Source organism: Marmota flaviventris, chromosome 10 (genome assembly GCF_047511675.1).
Source record: "Marmota flaviventris isolate mMarFla1 chromosome 10, mMarFla1.hap1, whole genome shotgun sequence".
Taxonomy (NCBI): Eukaryota; Metazoa; Chordata; class Mammalia; order Rodentia; family Sciuridae; genus Marmota; species Marmota flaviventris.
In genome coordinates this window covers 113,373,619-113,401,145 of record NC_092507.1, presented here as the reverse complement: position 1 = coordinate 113,401,145, position 27,527 = coordinate 113,373,619, and the positions used below count along the sequence as shown (strand labels likewise).

The 27,527-nt window shown below is 43.2% G+C and overlaps 1 protein-coding gene across 1 annotated transcript; it reads right to left on the bottom strand.

Moving 5' to 3' along the window:
- Positions 1-6,614: 6,614 nt before the first annotated feature.
- Positions 6,615-27,410, bottom strand: F11r (F11 receptor). Its single transcript, XM_027950725.3, has 10 exons — positions 27,328-27,410; positions 11,352-11,420; positions 11,076-11,183; positions 10,723-10,869; positions 9,122-9,324; positions 8,665-8,767; positions 8,435-8,542; positions 8,191-8,203; positions 7,721-7,769; positions 6,615-7,609 (listed from the first exon to the last, which is right to left on the bottom strand). The coding sequence occupies exons 1-10, from the start codon at positions 27,386-27,388 to the stop codon at positions 7,574-7,576; spliced, it is 897 nt and encodes a 298-aa protein (XP_027806526.1). The 5' UTR covers positions 27,389-27,410; the 3' UTR covers positions 6,615-7,573.
- Positions 27,411-27,527: the final 117 nt, after the last annotated feature.

Sequence of the window (27,527 nt, the reverse complement as noted above, 5' to 3'; positions counted from 1 at the left end):
TCTCAACAGAGTTGCAAAATTGTCAGAAACAATCCCTGCCGGGTTTCTGTTCTCTCAACTAAAAGGCTCAGGGGTCACTCCAGGAAAACTGGGCTGACTGGGCTGCGCAAAAGTAACCACACAAGAGACACAAATACCTTTTTCTTTGGGGTCGCTGTGCCGGCTCTGACCTTAAGAGTTAGGGTTAGGAAAGAGAGAGAGCAAGGGGACAAGATGACCCGTTTTATTGGGGAGAAGCTATTCAAATGAGGCCAGGGGTCAGGTTTCAGGGGGCTGAGTCTATCTTCATGATGTCCACTGACAGCAGGTTGACTGACACCTGGGTAGGCCACACCCAAGGGCACAGTAAGAGGAGGGGACACACACAAGGCACTTCCATGGAAGATTCTATCCTAAACAGGACAAGGGGTTCTATTACAAAGGAACAGGTGAGCGTAGCTCCACCCATGGGGCTGTAGCAAGACACACCCATGCACAAGACTGGACCCTCGGACCCAAGAAGGATGGGGAAAGCTCTGCCACATTTCTGCGACTGAGTGCCTCAGCACCCAGCTGGGGAGTGTGACTCAGTCACGTGTAAGGTCGGTCTCCCACAAATCCCCAATAAAAAAGGAAAAAAGTCAATAACAGTGAAGCATATAGACCCCTAGAGAATCAGAAAACCACAGAAGGGTCCTCTAGCCTGGGGAGCCTAAAATTCCATTGAAAGGATGCCTGTATTTGTCAATTTCACAATTTTGAAATAATCTCTCATAGTTTTTCCTTAATTAATAACAAGAATTTGGATAGCAAAAAAATCACACATTTTAAATGTTTTCCTAAGTATATTGTTTCCCATTGAGCCTCCTTCCCAGCCCCAGTCTCCTGAATCCGTGTGGTTTACAATTTGTGAAACTGCTTTCCCAAAGCATCTAAAAGCAGTGCCTACTCTTGGCTGATTGATGATGCAGGGAATTGGATACATGAATTATTATCACTATCCACCCCCCAACTCACCTGTTTTAAGGCATTGAGATTGTACAATCCAGAAGCACCAAGTGACAAGGACTCTACTTTTTTTTCCCCTAACCTAGTACTATTGAACCCAGAGGTGCACTACAACTAAGCCACATCCCCTGTTCTTTTTATTTTTGAGACAGAGTCTCGCTAAATTGAACAGGCTAGTGTCAAACTTGTTATGCCTCAGCCTCCTAAATCACCTGGATTACAGGCATGCACCACCATGCCTGGCAAGACTGTCTCCTTGACCAAATTCTAGCATGACTTCTAGCAATTTGAGACCATATCCCTACACAGGCCCCAGGTTCCCTCCCAACTCCACCTTAAAATGGTTTGCTTGAAAAAGCTCAATGCTTCCAAGAAAGTGTTCCATTTGTTCCAGCCAAAACCTGGTAATAGACATAGTCCCTAAGCTCCCTCATAGAGTAATTACTTCAGAAGGGTTGACATTTTTAAAATTCTTTCTCTTCCCCTTTGAGAAGTAAATTTTCTATCACTTGTCTTCTCAAAGACCTGAAAGCCATCTCTTTGGAATGCAAACATTCAAGGAGATAACTCTTCCTCTAGGCCTCAGTCAGATGGGCATTTTGCTCTAATTCTTACACCACTGTAGATGTAAAGATAGAGATTTGTAGCTGGGTATGATGGCACACATCTGTAATCCCAGCAATTGTGGAGGCTGAGGCAGGAGGTTCTTAAGTGTGAGGTTAGCCTCAGCAATTTAGCAAGATCCTATCTCAGCATAAAAAATAAAAAGGGCTGGTAGAGGTAGAGGGGTGGTCAAACACCCCTGTGTTCCCACCCCAGTACTGAAAATAAAATTTAAAAGAAAAAGGTTTCTTTCTCATCCAGTTAAGCACCAATTCACAAACCCAGATGGCCTGTTCCTTCACATGGTGAAACCCCTCTTCACACTCCTCAAACCTTTTAGCACACCATGCTATGTTCTATTTGTCTTTTCACTACTACTTCATTAAGTATGTTCAAGTATGATTGACCCCCAATTTCTTTGTGCTATTGTAGAAATCTTTTAGAAGCACTTCTATGTTATCCACATTTGTTTTCCTTGTTTTTATTTTAGTTTGGAGACTGGGGATTGAACCCAGGACCTCATGATTATAAGCAAGAGCTTTACAACTGAGCTCATCTTCAGCACTTTGTAGCTGGAATATCAGGTGTGTACCAGCATATCTGAGTCCTTGTCAATTTTTCCAAAATTATTCTTTAAATAATGTATAAAAAACAAAGTATTAATAATAATAAAATGTTTTTTTAATATATATTTTTTAGTGTTGATGGACCTTTATTTTATTCATTTATTTATATGCGGTGCTGAGAATTGAACCTAGTGCCTCACACATGTGAGGCAAGCACTCTACCATTGAGCCACAACCCCAGCCCTAAAATGTTTATTTTTGAGACACTTTTGCTAATTTGCCCAGGCTGGACTTGCTCAAACTTGAGATCATCCTGCCTCAGCCTTGTGAGTAACTGGGATTATGGGCACATGGCATTGCACCTTTTTTTTTTTTTTTTTTTTAGTTGTAGATGGACACAATATCTTTATTTTATTTTTATGTGGTGCTGAAGATCGAACCCAGGGCCTCACAAGTGCTAGGTGAGTGATCTACCTCTGAGCCACAACCCCAGCCCTCTTTTTTTTAATATTTATTTTTTAGTTTTAGATGGACACAATATCTTTATTTTATTTATTTATGTGGTGCTGAGAATCAAACCCAGTGCCTCAGGCATGCTAGGCAGTGCTCTACCTCTGAGCCACAACTCCAGCCCCACCCTTCCAAAAGTCTTTTTTTTTTTTCTTTTTAAAGAGAGAGAGAGAGAATTTTTAATATTTATTTTTTTTAGTTTTCAGCGGACACAACATCTTTGTTTGTATGTGGTGCTGAGGATCGAACCCAGGCCGCACGCATGCCAGGTGAGCGCGCTACTGTTTGAGCCACATCCCCAGCCCCCAAAAGTCTTAACTAGACAAAATGATACAGGGAAGTTAGACTACAACATGTCTCTCTCTCTTTTTTTTTTTTTTTTGGTACCTGGGATTGACCCCAGGGGTACTTAAGTGCTGAGCCACATGTTTGTTTGTTGTGTAGAGACATGGTCTCCCTAAATTACCTAGGATCTCACTAAGTTGCTGAGGCTGGCTTTGAACTTGCAATCCTCCTGTCTTAGCCTCCCAAATCTCTGGGATTGCAGGGATTCACCATGGCACCCAGCCCCTCTTTTCTTATTAAACAGGTTGCTTTGCTATTTCACATTTAACAATATACCCTGGGAAATATTTCAAACTAGTTTATAGAGATCTTTCTTTTTATTTTTACAGACATTCAGTGTTTCACTGATAAAACATACCATAGTTTTTGAAACAATTTCCTATGTTTGAACATTTTTTACAGTTTCTAATATTTTGTAATTATAAATGTTGCAGTCAAACAACTTTATGCATATGAATATCAATATGTATATTGGTAGGGGTATATCTTCAGGGTAAATTCCTAGACATGAGGTTGCCAGGTCAAATGTTAAATGCATATTGTACATTTATTAAGATATTGCCAAATTGCCCTTCATCGGTTATAGCTTTTTGTTTTCCTTCCAACAATATATGACAGCACTTGTTTGCTTCCCCACAGCCTTGCCAATAGAGTGTATTGTCAAGCTTTTGAATTTTTGCCAATCAGATAAGTGATGTTATTTTTAACCCCATACTTAATTGCCAGCAAATCAGGCAAGTAACCTAGCATCATTGTTTAGATGCCAGAATGATATCTAGCTCTATCTGCTGGTAGTACATGTTTGCAAGAAAAGTCCTCTTCACAGCTATTTTGTGTCTTTGCATTAACTTTTACTTATCTATTAAAATTCCTGCCCCCGCTTTCCTAAATGAAAACAAAAATAAAACCAGTATCCTAACACCTTTCTTTTGGATTGCAGCATGTACCACACTTCAAACTTCATGAAATTGCAAATAACTAGACATCCCAACTTAATAAGTATCTTTCTGTTACCTGAATCAAAAGCTTTGCAGCTCCCACTCAAACAAAACTCAGGATACAGAAGTTAATGGAGGGCTCAGCACCACATACAAACAAAGATGTTGTGTCTGCCGAGAACTAAAAAATTTTAAAATATATATATATTGGGGCTGGGGATGTGGCTCAAGCGGTAGCGCGCTCGCCTGGCATGCGTGCGGCCTGGGTTTGATCCTCAGCACCACGTACAAAAACAAAGATGTTGTGTCTGCCGATAACTAAAAAATAAATATTAAAAAAAAAATTCTCTCTCCCTCTCTCTTTAAAAAAAAAAAAGTAGTTAATGGAGGAAAACATTTTATTCAAAGGTGGTACAGAGGAAAATAGAAGACTTTTTCCGTCTCAAATCCCCATTTTATTTTATTTTTTTACTGGGGATTGAACTTGAGGCATTGCATATCTTAGGCAAATACTTTTCCGCTGAGCTACATCCCCAACCCTATCAAATCTCCATCTTCAGAGGGCTCAGGGACACATAACAACTTTTATAAAAGAAAAGGGGGAACAGTAAGACTAAAAGCAGGAAATCCATGTGCTGTGAGGGGGTCATCTTTTCCCAAGAGTGCCTCCCCCTCTGCTCCCTCCTCATCACATCAAAGGAAACTTAGACTTCCTGGAGCCAGCATCTGCATTTGTTTTGTTCTTTTTTTTTTTTTTTTTTTTTTTCTTTATTTGCAGTATTGGGGACTAAACCCAAGGGCACTCCACCACTGAGCTGCATCCCCAGCCCTTTTCATGTTTTATTTTGAAACAAGGTCTCACTAAGTTGCCCAGAGTATTCTTTAACTTGTGGTTCTCCTGCCTCCACCTCTGGAATTGCTGGGATTACCAGTACGAACCATTGCACCTGCTTAGAGTCTTTATTTTTTGAAAACTGGACAGTTTTGTTTCTTTGTTGTTGTTGTTTGTTGTACCAGGAATTGAACCCAGAGGGGCTTAACCATGGAGTCACATCCCCAGCACCTGCCCCCACATTTCTTTTTGAGACAAGGTCCTGTTAAATTGCTTTGGACCTTGCTAAATTGCTGAGGTTGGCTCTGAACTTGCATTTCTCCTGCCTCAGCCTCCTGAGCCACTGGGATAAATAAATAAAATGTTGGGCTGGGAATATAGCTCAGTAGGTAAATGCTTGCCTCGCATGCACAAGGCCCTGGATTCAAACCCCAGCACCAGAAATAATTAATTAAAATATTAACCACCAGCTGTGTGGAAGGATATCCCCAATCCCAGTTAACAGTACTATCAGGAAGATTCTGAATATCAAACTTACTCCAAGAGTCACAATTCTCTTCTTAATGTAGAACTTCTGGATTTAAACAAACTTGACATGAAAAAAATAAATATTTATTAGAAAAATAAGATTTAAATTTCTAAAATGAAAGCAGACACAGTGTTTCCCAATTCCAAAGGACTTTCGTAAGCTGGAGAGAGACATTCCAAGGCTGACAACTAAGTCAGGAAACATTTACCTCAAACCTACAGGAGCCACGAATCACCAGGTTTGTGTGTGTGTGTTTAAATATTTTTTTTAGTTGTAGATGGACACAGTGCCTTTATTTTATTCATTTATTTTTATATAGTGCTGAGGATCGAACCCAGGGCCTCACACATTCTAGGCAAGTGCTCTACCACTGAGCCACAGAAATCAGCCAGCCCCCAAATCACTGCTTTTGCTGAGGCCTTTCCTCTATACTCCTCCCACCAAGTCCTCCAACCTCGACACAGAACTGAACCATACTTCAAAAATTTCCATATGTACTGAACTGTCTTGTAATTTTTTATTGCCTAATTGGATTTTATTTCCTCTGGAAATTTTTTCTTATTGGTACCTGACCCTTAACTGATGACTTCATTTTCCTCTTTAGATCCTTTGTAGAAAATGTAATTGTTAGGGATTTTTAGATCATCAGACAGAATATGACAAAGTGGCACTTAGTGTAATCTGAAGGTAGAAATAAGCAAAATAAAACCTGGGAGAGCCTTTCTTTGCCCTCTTGCTAGTTAATAAACAGATTGGGGGGCAGAAAAGGGTTCAAATGGGGAGAAGAAAAGTGATGACCACTAGGCCTATCCCTGCTTGATCCTGCTCCTGTTTCAGAATACCTTCTCCTGAATCCCACTTGCTAAATAAAGTAATAGTCACTACTTTAAGCTATTATTGAGAAGGGGTTCTCCAAATGATCTGAGAAATCCCCCTGGGCAGCACTTTTTCCCTACAGACTTAGGAAAGCCCATGAATACCCAGTTGGGCAGGAGGCTGGATACTTTGTCCTCCCAGTTGGGCCAAGCAGAACAATAGAGCACAGTATCAGCTTCAGTCTAGGTACTCTCCTCCAGAGAGGAAGTCCTGGCCACGGAAGGGTCTGGAATGATCATCTTAAATCCAGAAGCTCTGCCCTGAATTGAGAACCAGGAAGGGGCAGCATAGGGAGGCAATACAGGCCTCAAGGAATTGGCACCAGTGTGCTAGGAGGTAGGATTTTGAGGCCATTTTCCATTATGTACAAAGAAGGAGCCTAGGGACCCTGAAAGATCTAATATCTCCCACTCCCAACAAAAAGAAGCTTTGACAAACCAAGTTTTTATTTCCAGCAACATCTGGTTGATACAAACACACAGAAACACAATCTCACAGAAGAGCTAGGAAGCCCTCCAACACTCCGCCTGATTTCAGCATACAGCTAAGACCACACACACACACACACACACACACACACACACACACGCTCAGCAAAGAGCCAAGACAAATAATACGTGCACATCCTCACAGCTCTACAGATATCTTTAAAGGGTCTGTCCAGTTGTTCCAGCTGAGGGAAGAGTGATGGCTTGCACAGAAAGCTCTAGCCTTCTTTTCTTTCAATCAGTGGTTTTAAGTCTTCGCTCCAAGTCCCCTGAAAGTTCACTATGCCCTCCCACTTTCCTATAGACACAGTGTCAGTCTGCTTGTGTTCAGGAGGAAGATTTAGCGAGGAGGATCCCAGTGGCACTTTTCGTGGGAAAACAGAAGAGTGGGCTCCAGAGATGGAAGAGAACGTCGTCACCAAACAACCATTTCAGCTTCTCTGCTCTCCAGATCCCACTCCAGAACAGCTGGCACCAGTCCTCATTATGGCAGGAGAGAGTCTAGGAAATAGGCTCAAGATCCTTATTCAAAGGCCATAAGTAAGGCCAGGTAGTGATTTTGAATTCCTGGAAGCCATGCCACTCTTGCTGTCTACTTAGCGAGGGAGATCAACAGAGGTATGCCCAGAATTCTTGCCTGCTCCCTGCTAGGACAGGGAATTAAAATTTACACAAGTCTCAGGCCACTCAACAGTGGTCGGAAAGGTAGGGAGGATAGAAAAGAGAAAGGGGCACGTAGCTGACGTTATTACAGTTACATTCTAAGGAAGATAAAAGTGGGGTGTCCTGTGGGGTCTAGAAGACAAATAAGGCATCCTGTGAAACTAGACACTAGGGACCAGAGTCTGGCAGCACCTGAGTGGGGCAAGCACAGAGGACAGGAGATGAGCCAGGTCAGGTCACACCAGGAATGACGAAGTCTGTTTGAATTCCCCCTAGGGAAATAAAGAATCCGGTCAACTCAAAAGTCTTCTTTAGCTAATAAACCCCCAGACACATAAACACAGGCTAGGGACCCCTCCCCTCCCCAGGGCAGGCATACTCACTTCACTTCTAGCAGTAGGCTGGCTGTAAATCACCTTCTTACTTGAAGTCCTGTGGACAAGCCAGAAGGTAGAGACGCTCAGTCCCCTAGGTGCTCATTAACCTCTCTGTGCCAATTTTAGAGGCCAGAACTGAGACTTTGCAAAAGCACAGGACAGAGGTGTAGGCAGAGGGAGAAAGGACAAGCCCAGGGTGAACAGGGATAGAAATATAGTTGTCAGGCTGGGGATGTAGCTCAGGGGTGCAACACTTGCCTAGCATACATAAGGCCCTGGGTTCGATCCCCAGGAAAGAGAAAAGAAAGGAAGGGGGAGGGGGGCAAAAGGCAAGGAAGAAGGAAGGAAAAAGAAATCTAAAATCTAATTGTCTTCCCTCTGAGAGTTGGTCACCTCTACCTCCAACCCATCCCCCAGACAAACCACAAGCATCCTTTTCTTAATCTTGGAGGAACTCTGGGACAGCACTCACTCACCCTTTCTTTGTTCCTGAAAGAGAAAAAAAGGAGTATTAGCAAGATAGAATACAGCACGGCATAGGAAGGTGGGGGACTAGTACCCAACACTTGATCTAGGTTAGGTCAAATAATCTATGCTCCCGAAGGGGAGAGCCCCAGCACACACGGGTGCAGTATCAGGGTCTGAATTTCATCGGTACCCACAAACTATGCCCTGGACTGGGGACAGTGCAAAGGAGAATCTCTGAAAGCAAATACTTACTGTCAAAGTAGCCTCGGCTATAGGCAAACCAGATGCCAAAAATTAAGACTCCAAGGAGAATCAGTGTCACAAGGACAGCTGCTACAATGCCTCCCACGTTCAGTTCCACTGTGACATACAAAGGAGAGGTCAGGCACATGGACATTCAATCATGACAGTGACAAGGCTGCCAATGGCAGGTTGCAGAGCAGCCTAGATCTGAGCTCAAGCCCTGCCACGTTCTCACTCACCAGCTTCCATGCGTACAGCTTCTGACTTCATGGGTGTCCCATACCCATTCTGTGCCTGACAACTGTATTCTCCAGTATCAGAGCCCGTCACAGGATCAAAGACCTAGAGGGAAGAAAATAAATTGACTTGTTGTACCTTCCCCCCACTGTTGGGGATTGAGCCCAGGGGCACTCTACCACTGAGCTACATCCCTAGCCTTTTTTATTTTCTTTTGAGATACGGTCTCACTAAGCTGCCCAGGCTGAGATCTTCCTGCCTCAGCCCCCGGAGCAGCTGGGATTACAGGAGTGTACCACCATGTCCAGCTGGCTTCCTACCTAAAGAAATCAAGTACTGATCTTTTATGTCTTCTGATCCAAACTTCAAGTTCACCTTGTTGCTTATTCCTCCTTCCCACTATCAACAGTTGTGTAATAGTGCCCTCCCTGTACATCTTCATTCCCACCCTCTGCGTACCAACTCCCCTGACTTCTGATTCAGAGTATAGGAAGAATTGATGAAGGCCCGGTTGTTCTTGGGATCTGTAGGCATCTGTATCCCATCCTTGAACCAGATGTATTCAGAGGGCGGGGAACCATCTTGTTCTGAGCAGGTCAGTACTGCCCGGTTTCCAATGGTAGCAGAGGAGGGAATGTTGACTGTAGGCTTAGATGGAGGCACTGGGGAGGGAGAGAAGGGAAAAAGGCATTGAAGTTTATTACAGTGGCGCACACATGTAATCCCAGCAACTCGGAAGGCTGAGGCAGGAGGATCAAGTTCAAGGCCAGCCTCATCAACTCTGCAAGACCCTGTCTCAAAGTAAGAAAATTTAAAAAAAGGAGGGGGGATGCTGGGGATGTAGCTCAGTAGTTTAGCACACCAGGACTCAATCCCCATTATCATCATAAAAAATAATAAAGAAAAGAAATTATGCATATCCAAGCCAGGCATGGTGACACATGCCTACAATCCCAGGGGAGGCTGAGGCAGGAGGATCGCGAGGTCAAAGCCAGCCTCAGCAAAAGTGAGCACTAAGCAACTCAGTGAGACCCTGGTCTCTAAATAAAATTCAAAATTGGGTGGGGATGTCACAATTCTTTTCTTTTTTTTTTTTTTGGTGGTGCTGAGGACTGAACCCAGGGCCTTATGTATGTGAGGCAAGCACTCTACCAAGTGAGCCATTTCCAGCCCCTTGTCTTGATTCTTGTATTTCTCTCCCGTGTCCTATGTGGGCTATGAATTTTGGGTTTCCCTTGCCTGAAATGTGCTGGCTGAGAAATATGGAGAAAAATTACACGACACAGAAACAATTTTGAAAAACAAGGGTGAGGCAGCTCTGTGACCTTAGAGGTCCAGCTTTCACACTGGAAGGAAAGAGAGCAAAGAGCCCACATTTGCTTTATTTATACAAGGGGGATTCAAAGGATTTCAGTGGAATGTTCTTTTGCCAAATAAGGTAGGAGGGCTGTGGCCCAATGGGTAACGCCCAAGTCCGAAGCTACAGAGCAGCCTCTCTAGCTGGGTGAAGACTGAAGACTGAGGTCACCTCATGCTTTGCTAAAAGCCACAAAGTGACTTGCAATGCCAGACCAAAATCTCCTTGAATACCAAAATCTACTTGAGGCCGAGTAGAGACTATTCAAATAGCTCAGGCATGGCCCCTATAGGATGTGGCTTAGTGGTCGAGGGTCCCTGATTTCAATCCTCAGTACCCAAAAAAGGTGGGGGAGGGGGCTAGGGATGTGGCTCAGTGGTTAAGTGCCCCAGTACCAAAAAAGAAAAAAGAAAAGAAATTATACTGAATCCAAGTTCGGAATGGACGATCCAAAAAAAGTGGGGGGAAGGCACTGAACACAGGGCTGGCTACCTGAGTATAATCAATAGATCATAATGACACCCCCATCCAATTAGCTATAGCTACCCTCAATTATGCCCCTGGTTTCCACCTAACCCCTCATCCCTCCCCTTGTTAGCCTAATGACTCTGAATACCCCTAGCCACAGGCCTCTCACAATCTTATTAGAGTCTGCTAGAGGTTAAGGAAGCATTAATTCCAGGCCCACGTGGAAGACACATACCAATCACAATAAGCTGGATGCTGGCCTCCCCATAATTGTTGCCACCTTCCTCAGAGACCATACAAGTGTACATCCCATTGTCTTTCCGGGTCACAGATTGGAAGGTGATGCCAGATGGTGAGAAGGTAACACGGTCCTCATAGGAAGCTACCAGGAGAAGGGAACAGAGGCAGACAGAGTGAACAGAAGCTAAGAGAAGCTGATACACAAGGTACACAGGCACCTTCTTCTTCCTGAAAGAGGAATGGGAAGGCCCCGGAGATGGGCCCCAGGGTGTGCCCCACCCGTGGAATCCAGGCCAGGGCCAACTGTTACACGACCTCAGTAATCAGGAAGGAGGTGGAACAACTCACCTGTGATCTTGTTGTTATAGCAAACCAGACTGGTGGTGTCACCCTGGACAAACTTCCACTCCACACGGGGAGAAGAGAAGCCAGAGTAGGAGCAGGGCAACTTGACCGCTGCAAGACAGAATCAAAATGAGAGGAGGAAGGAATATCAACATGTGGAAGGTAGGTAACAACCCCAAACCACAGTCTGGGCTACATGTACTCCTGGCCCCTGGGGATCTGATACCTGTTCATATTTACACCCTCCCTGCCCACCCTCCACAGCCCAGCCCCACTCACGGTTATTCTCAGGAACTCGAATTTCCGGTTCAGATATGTGTACTGTACCCTTGCCCAGCACCAGGGGACCTGAGAAGGAAAGAAACAGGCCCCATCAGAAAGGGAGAGAACACCATGGAGAGGGAAGAACAGACCCAGTTGATGGGGCTGAGTTCCTCCCAGCTCAGCTCTTATATCCTTTGACCAATTTCCCAAATATCTTCTTTCAATATATGTGAATATATGTGTATGTGTGCGAGAGTTTATAGGCCAATACTTCTTCTATCAATGGAAATAAAGCATTTCTTTCAAATGCAATTTCTTTCTTTCTTTCTTTGAATGGTTCCCTCTGTAACTCCCCATAATATAATTAAATTCCTACTAGTCCAAGGGCAGCTTCCAGAATGACATTTCATGGTTCAGAGAAAGCTCCTCCACAAAGGATGGCAGCCACTTGTCAAGACAATCCTGGAAGGAAGCCAGCAAGCTGGAGGCGAGGTAGGGAGGAGCAATAATGAGGATAATAATAATACTTGACATTTGTAGAGCATTGGGTGCTTTTAAAGTGTTTTCAGATATATTGCCATCATTTGATCCTTGAAATAAGCATGATATATGGGCAGGACAAGTATTATTATTCCAACTTTACACAAGGAACTGAGAGATTACAAGAAACGTGCCTAAGATCACACAGCCCATGCTGAGATGGGGTTGGGGCTAGATCTGGGCTCACAGGACCTCCTTAGAACCTCCTACTAATCAAATGGAGAAAGAAAAGGTGGTATGGGATGCAGGTGGAAGAAGTAAGGAATAAGGAAGCCAATAATCAATGGGGGAGGTGGTCAGGTTCACAAAAGGGGCACAAATTGCCACTTCTACAATGACCGTCATTCACATTTTCAAAGCTCAAATTTACCAACTATGCCTTAGAGCCCTGTCTTCTTAGATAAATTCATAACAATGTGCAATGCAAGCATATCTTTTAAATTCAAATAAATCTTTCTTTATCTTTGAACATTCTTGCCAGGTACTGACATGTGATCCCAGTGACTAGGAAGAATGAGGCAGGAAGATTGCAAGTTCAAGGCTAGCCTGGGTAACTAAGTAAGACTCTGTCTCAAAATAAAAAATAAAAACAGCTCAGTGGGGTAAAGTGCCCCTGGGTTCAATTCCCAGTATATTAAAGAAAAGAAAAAGAAAGGAATGAAGGACTTATTGTCCCAGCTGCTGGGAGTGCTGCCAAAAGAAGACTCCGAGCCTTTGAGGATAGCCAGAACACGGCCTTGTCCAACCTGCCTCTTACCAGAGGCAGAAGCAGCATAAAGCCCTGGTTCTATCACCCAAATCCCCAACCCGAGGCATCACTGATGTCTTGCTCCAAAGCTCCCTGTGAGTAGACTGAAGCCTCCTTGAAACTACAGCAAAACTCAATTTCTCCTCTGTCCAATTTTGCTTCCTTCCCTTCCTTTCCATAGGTGTGGATCCTAAGAGCACTCCCTAATAAATGTCTTGAATGATAATTGATATCTCAGAGTCAGCTTCCTGGGAACCCAACCTGTGACACCACCCAAATAACAAGCAGCATCTAATTAAACTAAAAACTAGCCTCTGAAATAGACACACACACACACACACACACACACACAAACACACACTCTCACACACACACACACTCTCACACACATAAATCACAATATATGAATTTGATGGTTATTCCTGTCACTTCTGACTTTGGCTAAAGTTCTTATTTGAGTCCACTGAGGTCATCAGATCTAAAACACATTTAGGAATCACACCACACATTTACACAAATATATCGGGCTACAGGCATATTCTGCTTCTTCTCATTAATCCTGACTACCATTACCTGCTCTGGGCTTTTCGTCTGTTAAAAATACACAGAGTAGCTGGGTGCAATGGCACATACCTGTAATCCCTGCAACTTAGGAAACCAAAGCAAGTGAATCGTGAGTTCAAGGCCAGCCTCAGCAACTTGGCAAGACACTAAGCAATTTATTGAGACCCTGTCTCAAAATAAAAACAAAAAGGGCCCATTCAGGAGGCTGAGGGAGGAGGATTAGAAGTTCAAGGCCAGCCTGATCCTGGGCAATTTAGCAAGATGTCTCAAAATATAAAAATAAAATAAAAATGGATGGGGAGGGGCTGGGGATGTGGCTCAAGCGGTAGCGCGCTCGCCTGGCATGCGTGCGGCCCGGGTTCGATCCTCAGCACCACATACAAACAAAGATGTTGTGGCCACCAATAACTAAAAAATAAATAAATATTTAAAAAAAATTCTCTCTCTCCCCCTCTCTCACTCTCTCTTTAAAAAAAAAAAAAATGGATGGGGACACAGCTCAGTGGCAGAGTGCTTCTCTAGCATGTACAAGAATTTGGGTTCAATTCCCAATAGCAAAACAAAACAAGCTGAGGATATAGCTCTGTAGTAGAGGGCTTGTCCTCTCTGTGTGAGACACTGATTCCTAGTACAAGGGAGTTGGGGACTGACAGGGACCTCCACCTCAATGTTCACTCACCTTCCTCTGATGTAAGATTGCCTGTCTACTGTGGACCAACTGTGTCAATGTCTAATGTGCCTGCCTATCATTCAAGTCAAGCCCAGTCTTACCACCATGCCTTTTCTATTCGCTTCTCATTCTTGAACATGTCTCTAGAACTAGACTGCCTAAGTTGAAATCCCACTCTGTTACTATATGACCTGGGCAAGCCACTTAGCCACTCTGAGCCTCAGTTTGCCCATCTGTAAAATGGGGATAATAACAGTTTCTACATCAAAGGACTGTAGAGAGGGTTAAACAAGCGAATACAAATAAACTTAGAACAATGTCTCACCAACAGGAAGTTCCAAATATGTATTATTATCATCATCGAATCTATAGGCCCTTCCATATGCACTTCTTTCTAACTTAAAAGTTTTCCTTTTAAAATATATATATATATATAGTTGTTGGTGGACCTTTATTCTATTTATTTATTTATTTGTATGTGGTGTTGAGAATCGAACCCAATGACTCACACATGCCAGGCAAGTGCTCTACCACTGAGCCTCAACCCAGCCCCTTTCAAAGTTTTCTTTAGCAAAACCTATGAATAAATAATAAACAGTAACTGAAAAGTTTTTACATGTTAACCTGCTACACCATCAGCAAGGATAGGGGTTCTTCTTCAAGGAATCCCATCTAGATCAAGACAGCCTATTTTCCTGCCCATTCTCCTCATCTATTTTATATTTTACCTGGTTTCACCAAAGCTCCCCTCTTGCACTTAACCTTGGACCTATTTTTGCCACACTGTACACACACATACAAATGTCCCACTGATGCTGTGGTAAACCAAGACAGAAGGAAATTTCATCCATTCCATTGTGAAGCTTAATTTATTCTTAGGTTCACAATGAGAAAAGCCACAAAGTTAAAAGCATCAATAGATTTTTGGCATGCTTAAGTTTAGGGTCCATGTATAGAAAATCCATCTTTCATTCCACTGCCAGTTGAAAAGCTAACAGTTACGGAGCACTTAGTATATGCCAGGAACTGTTGTAAGCACAGGACATTTACTATCATTTAATCCTTTCAACAACCTTCAGAAGTGGGTAAGGGTATTATTATTGCCCCTATATCCTACATGTGGAAATGGAAGCCCAGAGCAGTTAAACTTGCTGAAGGCCAAACAGTGAGTGGTAGGGCAGATTCAAACCAATGCAACCCAGTTGCAAAGACTATGCTATACTATATTACACAACTTGCCTAACAATGCAAATCTGACACTTGCCTCAAGCTTTAGTAGTAGTAGTAGTAGTAGTAGTAGTAGTAGTAGTAGAACCCAAGGGCACACTATCACTGAGCTATATCCCCAGTCCCTTTTATTTTTCATTTTGAGACAGAATTTTGAAAGTTGCCCATGCTAACTTCAAGCTTGTAATCTTCCTGCATCAACCTCCACAAGTCACTGGGATTGTAGGTGTGCACCACTACTTACACCCAGCTTGCTTCAAGTTTTTGATGATTCCACACTGCCTATATTATAAAATCCAAATTTTTCTGCACACTAAGAAAGTTCCAGCACTACTTGCCCCGTGATAAGCTTATCACTTTCCTCATCCACTCTGCAGCTATGCTTTGCCTTCTAGCAATACAAAACCACTTACACTTCCCAGCAAAGACTGGGCTGTTTTGCAACCTCTCTGCCTTTGCTCATGCTATTTCTGCTATGTGGAATGCCCTTCTCTCCTCTTCATCTGGCTGGCACCTACTCATCCACTTTATTTTCTGAGAAGTGATCTACCACACCCCAATCCTCCCCATAGCCAGCTTACAGCCTTTCCTGGGCTTTCATTATACCATGCAAAATGCTGTCAAAGCACTCCCCACATTTATTGTGACATCATCTGTGTACACATTTCTCCCCTACCAGACAGTAAACCCCAGAGAGCAGAGACCAGACATTATTTATTATTCTGAGTACTCTTAGCATAATTCCTTGTACAAGATGACGTTCAATAAATGTTTGCTGAACACTAGTTACTGAGCATTAAAAAATTAGGTCCTAGCAGATCATCAACTGTGACATCTACTTGTTAAGGTTGATCTACAAGGATAAATTCAATTTTCAAACTGGCAGATAGAGTATGACCAAATTAAGAGAGGGGGAAATACCTGATTCTGGGCCAAAGCTTTTAAAACTTTTAATTCTAGCATAGTTTTTGTTTTTCTAGTACTAGGGATAAACTCAAGGGCAGTTTACCACTAAGCTACACCTCCAATCCTTTTTATTTATTTTGAGACAGTGTCTCACTAAATTGCTAAGGCAATTTGGCAGTCATCCTGTCTCAGCCTCCCAAGTGGCCGATATTACAGGCATGTGCCACCGCACCCAGCCTTGCATAAATTTTTTTTAAAAAAAACTATCCAGTTTTCAAAATATGAAGGCTCTATTAGACCTTTTTTAAAAACTAGTTTTATATCTTAAATCACTTTAAAAGTGTTTTTAGGGTATGCATGGTGGCACATGCCTGTAATCCCCCAGCTACTCAGAAGGCTGAGGCAGGAGGATTCCAAGTTTCAGGTCAGTCTCAGCAACTTAGCCAGACCCTGTCTAGGGATGCAGCACAGTGGTAAAACATCCCTGGGTTCAATTCCCATTGCCAAAAATAAATATTTTTAAAGTGTTTTAAATTTGCTTTACCACTTATGAACAAAATCAAAGTTCTCTGCATATGCTATTACAATGGTAAAGGTTGGTTCCTGCATCCAAGTTGGTTGTACTCAGACACCTACAGACCCTTCAGAGAAAGTGTGCAGAGCCAAAAGTGTCAAGAGGTCTTCTAATGCAAGGTCTAAGGCAGCAAAAGGTGGGAAGAACTCCTGTGACTGGCACCCCAACAGGGACTGTTACAAATCGATGGAAAGGGAAAGGGTGGAAATTAGGAGAGGGTTGGGGGATCCACAAAGAACTCAGGGTAGAGAGTTAGTGCCACTTGGCCACAAAAGGTAAAACCAGCGCCAGCAAAAACAGTTCATCACGCTCAGTGACTTGGGATTTCAAAACACAAATGAGAACTCCTGCCCTCCTACGCTCACTTAAAAGTAAGTGGGGAAAAGAAGTGAATCCATTTCAAACATTTTCACCACTAGAAAAGGAACCCAAAAACTCAAGTAAACCCAAATCAACTGAAAAGGAGACCCCTGGCCAGAACATTACTTGCTTTTTTTTATATACTGGGAGTTGAACCTGGGGCACCTGACCACTGAACTACACCCCCAGCCCTTTTTGTTTGTTTGTTTTTGTTGTTGTTTGTTTGTGTTTTTGAGAAAGAGTCTGGATAAATCAAAGAGTTTGACTAAATCGATGAAGCTGACCTCAAACTTGTAATTCTACTTCCTCAGCCTCCTGAGTTGTTGGTATTATGGGCATGCACCAAACGCCCTGTGGAACATTGCTCTTTAAAAAAAAAAAACAAAAACATTAATCCTTTTACAGGGGTAAACTTCAAAATGGTATATGATTATTAGGGACTGAATTGTTTCCCTTAAATTCTTATGTTGAAGTCCTAACCCCCAATACTTCAAAAATATGATTATTTGGAGATAGAGTCATTTAAAGAGGTAATTCAGTTAAAATGAGGCCACTAGGGCATACCCCAATCTAATCTAACTGGTGTCCTTATCAGAAGAGGAGGTTAGAGACAACTTGCCAGAGGGATGACCACGTGAAGGACAACAAAAGAGGGGACCATCTGGAAATCAAGGAGAAAGAGCTCAGAGGAAACCAATCCTACCAATACTTTTAGTCTCAGAACTGTAAGAAAAGTCACTTTTGTTAAGCCACCAGCTGGTGGTCTTTTGCTATGACAGCCCTAGCAGACTAATGCAAGGGTCTGACCTTCTGATGGAGTCACAAGTGTCACAGCCTTGATTTAAGAAGGCGTGATGAAGCTAAGCATGGTGGCCCTCACCTGTAATCCCAGTGACTCTGGAGACCGAGGCAGGAGGATCACAAGTTTCAGGCCAGGCTGGGCAACTGTCTCAAAGTAAAAAATAAAAAGTACTGGGGATATAGCTCAGTGGTAATGTTAATACAGAGCCCAAAATGTCCGGTCCTGTCCTGTCCCATCCCATCCCCACCCCCCTTCAATTTCTTGCACTAAAACAAAAAACAAAAAAACTGTAACAATACACTCCAAACGGGCTGGGGTTGTGGCTCAGCAGTAGAGCACTCGTCTAGCAAGTGCAGGGCTCTGAGTTCAATCCTCAGCACCACATAAAAATAAATAAAGGTACTGTGTCCAACTACAACTAAAAAATATAAATAAATTAAAAAAAAAAACTCGCCAAAAGATTGATAGTACATAGTATCTGAGAGATGAGAACACAGGCAGCTTTTATATTCTATGTTCTATATTTCTGTCATAAGCAAGAATATAATTTAGAGAAAAGGGGAAAAGGAAAAAAGAATTCAAAAAAAGGAAGTCAGCCAGGCTCAGAGGTACAAGCCTGTCATCTCAGCTATCTGGGAGGCTGAGGCAAGTTCAAGCCAAGCCTGGACAACTTAGTAAGACCCTATCTCAAAATAAGAAAATAAGAGTTTGGGGATGAGTACCCCGGGTTCAATTCCCAGCACCACAAAAAAAGAAAAAAAAAAAAATCTGAGAGATCACAAGAAGGAACAAAGTCATAAAGGAGAGGCAAACGAATGGCCAAAAGGGGAGAGGGATGTAGCTTAGTGGCAGAGCACTTGCCCAGCATGCATAAGGCCCTGGGTTCAATGCATAGTATCAAAGAGAGAGAGAGGAAATAACAGAAAATATCCCAATAGTGGTATACCAGGAAGCAAATGTTCAAATAAACTTTAAAATTTATTGGTGAAATGAGGTAGCAGATAAGCAAGAAATGTGAGATCACTACACCATCAAGATCCTGGAGCATGAATGTGTGTCTGATAAATTTCAAGGAGAAAAAGGGCAGAAGGAAACCAGAATACAGGTAGCCTGGAGACTCTATGATTGAGAACAGGAAAGTAGGCGGATAAAACAGCACAAGGGTAGGAGAATGTGAAAGAGGAAAGGGAGTTTAAAGAGGAGAGGAGGTGGGTCAAAATCAGCACAAAACAGTAACAGAGAAATCAATCCCTACAGGTTTTTATAAGAGACTTGTTTTCAAAAGAGGGTTGGGAGCCAGGCACAGGGGCACACACCTATAACCCTAGCTACGTGGGAGGTTAAGGCAAGAGGATCACAAGTTTGGGAGGTTAATGCAAGAGGATCACAAATACAAGGCCAGTCTGGGCAATTTAGCAAGAATTCTGTCTCAAAAAAAAAAAATTAAAGGGATGGGGATGTGGATGTGGCTCAGAAGTAGAATGCTCACAGTTAAATCCCCAGCACTACAAAAAAAGAGATGGGGGTGGCAGGAGTGTGTTGGTAGTGTTTACCACTCCTTATCCTTGAGGGATACATTCCAAGACATTCCACGGATGCCTGAAGACATGAATAGGACTGAATCCCATATATACTGTTTTTTCCTGTACATACATACTTATGATAGTTTATTTTATAAATTAGAAACAAAAAAAGATTAATAATAACTCAAAATAAAATAGAGGAATTATAATAATATACTATAATAAAAAAAATTTGAAATTTGTGAATTGTTTCTCGAATTTTCCATTTAATATTTTCAAACTGAAATGTAATCCAAGGTACGAGGGAGGTTGAAGCAGGAAAATCACAAGTCTGAGGCCAGACTCAGCAACTTAATTGAGATCCTGTCTAAAAATAAGAAATAAATAGGGATTTAGCTCAGTGGTAAAGTACTCTAGATTTAACTTACAGTACCAAAAAAAAAAAAAAGTGTGAAATCAAGGTTATAAGGGACTACTATATAAATCTGTAGTGTTGCTATAATTCTTAGAAATCACTATAAACAATAATAATAAACAATATAATAATATAATAAACAACAATAATAAAACTTTGTACTTTCAAAAATGGTCATAATTATCTATATATTTATCTCCTCTTAAATGTTTTTCTTTCTTTGTGACCAAGGTAGAGTCTAATTTCCTTCCCCTTGAATCTGAACAGGGTCCTGTGACTGCCAAGAGTAACGTCAGGAGTGAAATACAGTGATGTATTAAGCCCTCATATTAAAATTAGTGCTTCATATGCAGTTTCTCGTTAAATTCTCACAAAAACTGTCATTATGATCCCATTTTACAGATAAGAAAACTGAGACTTAAAAAAACAGATGCCTCAATTCACATGGCTTCAAATAGTAAGGTAGGAGTCTTGACTTAAGTCTGCTCAACTCTGAGGCTCCAGAACTATTTTGCTACACTGCATTTTCACTGGACAAGCAAGAAAATCCCATCCATTTTCAAGGTCCTGTTCAAATATTCCTTGAACCATATGCCTTTCCACAATCAAAATTAATCTCTTTTCCCAATTTCTAAGAAAATAGTGTAGGAAACTAATCAAAGGTAAGTGTAAAGATTAATACACATGGACAATTTAATGTTATTTAGTACAGTAAAGAAGGAAAAATATCTGTATGCCCCACAAAAGGTGAATAGTTAAATAATTTTTTTAAATTTCCTGGTACTGGGGATTCACGGCCACTCTACCACTGAGCTACATCCCCAGCCTTTTTTCTTTTGAGACAGCGTCACACTAAACTCCTCAAACTGGGCTAGAACTTTCAATCCTCCTGTCTCTGCCTCCTGAGCTGTTGGGATTACAGGCATAAAGTATGGGTATATAATATTAATTCATATTAGACTTAAAATGAAACACCAGTAATAAGTGTTTAACTCTAGGTAATACAATTTCATGTGGTTATATCTTCTCCATAGTCCTCTGTATTTTCCCATTTTCCTACGGGAGTATGTATCACTGTAATATATATATATATATATATATATATATATATATATATATATATATTTTTTTTTTTTTTTTTTTTTTTTTTAAGTGCTGGAGTTGTAGCCCAGTGGTACCTCTGGGTTCAATCCCTCAATCCACAGTACTGGGTTCTGGGTTGGGGGAACCTCTTTAAAAAGTTACTCCATTCCCTTCATGCTCTGGTGATAGCCCCTGCTACACTCTGCTCTGTATTCTTAGTCCATGTGCCTGTACTTCCCTGGAGACAGATAAGATCCTTTGCACCCTCCCCAGCTCCTATCTCTGTGATTGCCTAGGGGAAATGCTACCTGAAGTGCTCAGAAGCACTATTGGAATGAGAAGGAAATGTTGGAGATCTCTGGACACTGAACAGATGCCGTCAACAAGGATGACTTATACATGGCAAGTCCAAGCCACAATAGAAATGCTACTTCCTTCCACTGTTTTACAAGGAAACCCTTTGTTTCCTCTATGTACCTATTAATTATTAGAATGTTCCTCAACTTGCTTTTGTGCCATAAGTTTGTTTGTATTAACAAAAAAAGAAAGAATGAATGAAAGAAAGAAGAAAAGTAAGGAATGAATAGAAGGGAAACTAGCCAGCCAGTTTCTCTAAGAATGCATCTAAAGTTCCCATCTAGGTTGAGTCTCAGAGGACTCTTCAGCTGTAAAGGAGCTAAAGCACCTAAAGAAACCCCCAGCTATGGTGTACCCACAGTTTACTGAATATATGCTGTTACCAATGCCTCCAGCCCTCTTAGATCTTCTTGAAGCAGGTGTTATACGCCCCCCATCTCTAGCTAGTACAATGCTCACAACACAGTAAACATCAATGTTTGTTGGATTAACAAATACATTTGACACTGCAACACAAAAAAAATTTGAACCTGGACCTAGGGCTTCCATCCCAGCGTGCCCTTTCCTCCCTCCCACTAAACCCAGAGAGGCTGAACTAACTCCTGTAAGAACCAGCCATCCCAGTAAAAACCAGGGGGAACCCCGGGCTAGGGAAGACCCACAACTGGAAGGCTCTTCCTGAGGTTGGAGTGGAACAGATAAGGAATGCGGGGGCAAAGGAAGGCTCTGTGACTCCAACAACAGGCTATACTTGGCTGCACTTTCAGTGACATCGATGAGCTGGCTCAGCCCCCTGAGGATGGCAGAAAGTGGCAAAGGCAGTGGAAGATGGGAGAGCTTTCACTCCATCACTCCCTTTTGCCCTCTCTCCGCAGATTTTCCAGTTCTACCTGCTTAGCTCCACCTCCCCCCACCCCCATCTCCCATTGCAAGGGAAGGTCACGCCTGCCAGCCCAGGACTCACTCCAGGGGCCTGGCATCAAACTTCCTGTCAACCAGCTGCTTCCTCCTGTCCCACCCCCACACTGTGAAACAAATAACACAAGCTGGACTTTAGACAGAAACCCTGCTTATCTGGGAGTCCCAGGCAGATGGACTCTGGGTTTTCAATGCCTGGAAAACCCCAGTATACATCCACTCACACTGCTTCCCACAACTGCTTCATAACACTGAAACCTCTTCTTCAATTACATTTGTCCTAGTCATCCAGGTCTTTCCGGAGGCTCTGAAAAGGAAGCAGGTTTGAGTTCGGAGATCCCCAGGGGTCTCTCCTCAAAACCAACAGATGTGAAAAACAAGACCCATCATTTCCTAACCTATCACACAGAATGCATGCAGCCCTTCCATCTATCTCTAGGAGGGGATCAGCCATTTCTATGTCCACAGAAGAGAGCCTTGAACTCCAGCTGACTGTGGGGAGGGAGTGGGGTGAATATTCATAGTCAAGACCACAATCCCTATAATAGCAGTATGAAAAGCCTACAGGATATACTAAGTAAAAAAGGCAAGATGCAATTGTACATACAGTATACTTCTTCCTGTGTAAGCAAAGGGAGAAAATATATATATATTTACATACATATATCTGCATAACAAAGACACTGGAAAAATACACAAGAAACTTGAGGGGGGCGGTTATGAGATGAATAAGAACAGTGGGAAATGAGATGCCCCACCTCTTTGATACCATTTTGAATCTCAAACCCCAATCAACTAATCCATTCTAAATAATTTTGTTTATTTATTTTATTTTTATTTTGCAGTACTAGGGATTGAATCCAGGGGTGCCTTACCACTGAGCTACATCCCCAGCCCTGCCTCCCTTTTTTGAGACAGGGTCTTGCTAAATTGCTGAGGCTGACTTTGAACATGAAATCCTACCTCAGTGTCCCAAGTCACTGGGATTACTGGTATGTGCCACTATGCCCACTACGCTGCCATTACATCCACAGCTTTAAATAATTTTTAAAATCACAGTATCTCTACCTCATACTAGGCTGGAGACCCCAGACAAGCCCTAATCACAAAGGAGATAAAGAGAAACATCACAAGGTAAAAGCATTCCAGAACCAAGAAAAACTAACATGCTAGAATCATACCACCGCTCATTTCCTACTTCAAACTGAAATTACTCACTAGTTTCTAGTTTGAAGAAACAATTCTTTCCTTAGAGGGAGGGGAAAGTAGGAATGACTCACTGATCTACAGTTAAGTCTGTTCCTGAATAGTAAGAAACAAGTGTTTATAAGAGCTTGAGTCAGAAACATCAGCAGGAAGCGCAAAGACTTGGAGATTGACCCTGACCCAGACCCAGACCAGCAGTTCCACCACCAGGAACACCTCAGTGAGAACCCCACACTGGAATAGGGGGAGGAGGGGTCAGGATTCCATCCCAGGTTTACTTTCCTCCAGGTGATCACATCAAAAGTTGACATATCCACTGGCCATCATCACCCTGCTAAGCTAAAACTCCTTTCCTGCCTGGGAGATAGCCTAACCTTTTCTCAGTACAGGTTCTCTAGGGAAGGGGAAACCATTACTATGGGTAACCAATTTTACTCTTCCCAAGCCCAGGTCTCCCAGTGTGTCTCCAGATCACTACTCCAGTAGGGTCAGGCCTTCCATTCCACCAGGTTCCCCAGGCCAATCTTAGGACTTCACTTGACTCCTCCCTGCTCTTTTGGGTTTTTGTTTGTTTTTAGTTGACACAAAACCTTTATTTTATTTATATGTGGTGCTGAGGATGGAACCCAGCACCTCACACATGCTAGGCAAGTGCTCTACAACTGAACCACAACCCCAATCCCCTCTCCCTGCTGTTTTGCCCTTTCTTATTCCTTCCGGATGGCAGAGCTGTGAGGAACAGCCCTGGGGGAGGGGAGAACACAGGAGTAACCTATACATGCTTCAAACACCCAGGAGGGCACAGACCAGAAGCCCAAGAAAGAGCCCCTACTTCCCCCCCATCCCACCCCCGGGGGTTAAACCCAGGGCGCTATACTATGAAGCCACATTCCCAGCCCTTTTTTATTTTTTTTATTTTGAGACAGGGTCTTGCTAAGCTGCTTAGGGTCTTGCTGAGTTGCTGAGGCCAGTCTGGAACTTGTGATCCTCCTACCTTAGCCTTTCCAGTTGCTGGGATTATAGGAATTTGCCAATGCACCTGGCCATTCTCAGTCTTATTTATTAATTTGTTTGTTTGTTTATTTTAATTGTGAGACAGGATCTAGCTCAGTTGCCCAGGCTGACCTAAACTTACAATCAATCTGCCTTAGCCTCCTGAGTCACTGGGATTGCAGATGTGCCCAGTCCCCACCCACCTACACACCCCCACCCCACTCGCACCCCCACCCCCAGTACTGGAGATTGAACCCAAGGGCATTCTACTGCAGAGCTGTATCCCCAGCCCTTTTTACTTTATTTTAATACAGGGCTTCACTAAGTTGCCCAGGCTGGTCTCAAACTTGCAAGCCTCCCAAGTCACTGGGGTTACAGGTGCACACCACCATACCCAACCAAAAAAGCCCCTGTTTTCTGACTCTTGCCATTTGAAATCTCCCTGCTTTCTTTGAATGCTGTCCCCAGCATTCTTTCCTCCTCACAAAACCCAAAGGGCATAATAGCCACTCAACCATAATCCCTTCATGTTCAAGTAATATAGCTGTTATCCCCAGTGATCCTCATGATGAGGACAGGACACATATTACTCCTTTTTACAGATGAGAAGACTGAGCTACTAGCCTAAGGTCATAAACAAGGGAGAGGAGGAAATCAAGGCAGAACCCAGATGGGGTGACCTGGCTCTCATTTTCATCCTCATTTGCACTAACCAAATCACTTCCCTTGCCCCGGTCTACCTTGATTGAAGAGTTGCAAGGTCCATTCCTCCAGTGGGTTCCAGGACCCACTGCCTATCAAGCTAATACAACATCACACGGGCTCCTTTCGAATCACTGTTACTTATTCCCAGAAGACACTCTCAGCCAAAATAGTGCTATCACAATCCTTTCAGTGATGATTGTGGACTATCCTAAATAATATAGGAAATTAGGGGGAGAGAAAAGGAAGGAAGGAGCTCCAGGAAACTTATAAGCCTAACAACTACTGTCAGTCACTGTATTTGTACTGTCACTGACAAAAACTGTTACCAATAGTCACTGACCCAGAAGAAGCTTCTGGATTTGATTTGTACCTGTACAGTTCAAGAGCTGGCAAAGACTTAGCCGGGCAAAGTAGCACACGCCTGTAATACCAGCAGCTGGGTAGGATTGAGAGTTCAAAGCCAGCCTCAGCAAAAGCAAGAAGCTAAACAACTCAGTGAGACCCTATTTCTAAATAAAATTCAAACTAGGGCTGGGGATGTGGCTCAGTGGTTGAGTGCCTCTTGTTTAATCCCTGGCACACAGGCATCACTAACATTTCTAAGATATGGGCAGATATAAAATAGGAGAGGGGAAGGAAACTGAAGAAAAATGGAAATGGATGAGTAGAATGAAAGAGAGAAGTGAGCCAGGAATAGTGCCACACATCTGTAACCCCAGTGGCTTGGGAGACTGGGGCAGGAGAATCTCAAGTTCAAAGCCAGCCTCAGTAACTCAGCAAGGCCCTAAGCAACTTAGCCAGACCCTGTCTCAAAATTAAAAACAAAAAGGGCTGGATGTGGCTCAGTGGTTAAGCGCCCATGGGTTCAATCCCCAGGACCACAGAGAGAGAGAGAGAGAGAGAGAGAGAGAAAGTAAGACAAGGAAGAACCTAGTGGCAATGAACTGTTAAAAGGTAAGTAAGACAGTAGATTCTCAAGCAGATTCCCAGACAGTTCTTGGGCCATAGGATGCCTAAAATGTTGGATCCAGGAGTGGAATAAAGAGAAGCAAGTTAGGAGGCTTTGGTTCCGTTCCCATTTTCCACCCCTCATCAACCTGAAAAAATCATTTCCTGTCTTTTTAGACCCATTTCCTTATTTGCACAATGGAGAGAATTAAAATTGCCTCTGGTCCATTCCACCCTAAAGGTTTATATTTTTGTGATAAGGGATAAAGGAATGGGTCTATCCATCTGGAGCAGAAAATATATTCTAAGCAAAATAATCACCCTTATGACATCAGTACTGATTTTACTAGTTGGTTTCTTTTACACTTCCTAAAACATGAATCTTGGGGGTAAACAGAGTCATATAGAACAAATACTGACATAATCACCCACAAGTATATGCAGAGACACACAAGTATCAGACATAAGCATGCCAAAGGCCCCGAGATGATCCCCAGCACTGCATTAAAAAAAAAAAAAAATCAGACAGATAAACATACAGGTGCTGACACAGGTTCACTATGGTACAAACCGCCAACTACACACTCAGCCCCACACCAGCACACCTAGAGACAGAGGCCTGCCCCAGCAAGTGAGCCTCATTGTTCTTCAGGAAAGGGAGTTTACAAAGGAAACAAAAACTCATACCCGGCCAGAGGGCGGGCAAAGTTCTGGCTCTCTGAGAAGCCAGCCAACCAAAGACACATCCTCCCCCTGGGAATAGTCACTCAGTCAACACTTATTAAGGATTCCTCCGTAGTTATTCCAGAAAGGGATTCTGAAACGTGCTGTGCAAATCTCAGATTTCAGTTTCATTTCCTGTTCAGACTCTGCACCCACTTTTCCCAGAGCATGGAATCCAAGGTTTAGGAAGCGCCAGAGACCCCCTTCTGCAAAATGCAGGAAAGGAGACTATCACCCCACCCACCCCCATTAGCTTCCTCCTAAGGCCCTTAGGGAGCCAAGCGAATCAGGAGGTTAGACGTTCATGGCTTCTCTTGGTCTTTCGTGGATGTTGGAGAGAGGATGGCCCTTTCCAGGTGCGTGTGGAAGGGGATGGCTGGGTAGATGTATGTGGGAAGGGTGCTCCCCCCCCCTTCCCGGCTGCCCTCGCCACGAGGTGAGGGCTGGGAAGAGTGGTGCCAGGCTACCCGGTTATTTTTGGTGTGTGGGGGAAAGGGCAGCTCCTTCCCACAGTGTAAGGGGAGGGGTCACAATCCTCCGAGGTGAGGGAAGGAAGCCAGCCACTCTCAGGAGGCGGGGGATGGGGAAAAGAGGGTGGAAGAGAACTTGGAGGGTGAGGCAAATTAGGTTTCTGAACTCCACCCCTCCCCGCAAGCAAGAGGCGTGGGGAACACCTACCCCCAACCTCTGGCCGACCCACCAATTCCTCCCGAAACTCTGGGAACTTACACAGGATCGCCGTTGTAAAGAGAAGCAATTGTTTTCCCCCGGTTTTCGCCTTTGTCCCCATCACGATTAGAATCCCAACACGACGGCAGCAGCAAGAGCCCCGGGAACGCACAGCTCTGGGATCCGCAGCTCAGGGAAAAACTCCAGCCGCCAGGTTGAGCCCCGCCCGGCCCTGCCCTCCACACCCGATTGGCCGGCGC

Bases quoted from the DNA above. Each gene is read 5' to 3' on its own strand.
- F11r (XM_027950725.3), bottom strand. From the start codon at position 27,388: ATGGGGACAAAGGCGAAAACCGGGGGAAAACAATTGCTTCTCTTTACA. The intron at 11,421-27,327 runs GTAAGTTCCCAG...TTTCCTTCTCAG, and splicing joins CTTTACAACGGCGATCCTGT to GTCCCCTGGTGCTGGGCAAG. The intron at 8,768-9,121 runs GTACGCAGAGGG...TCTTCCCTCTAG, and splicing joins ATCAGAAGTCAGGGGAGTTG to GTCTTTGATCCTGTGACGGG.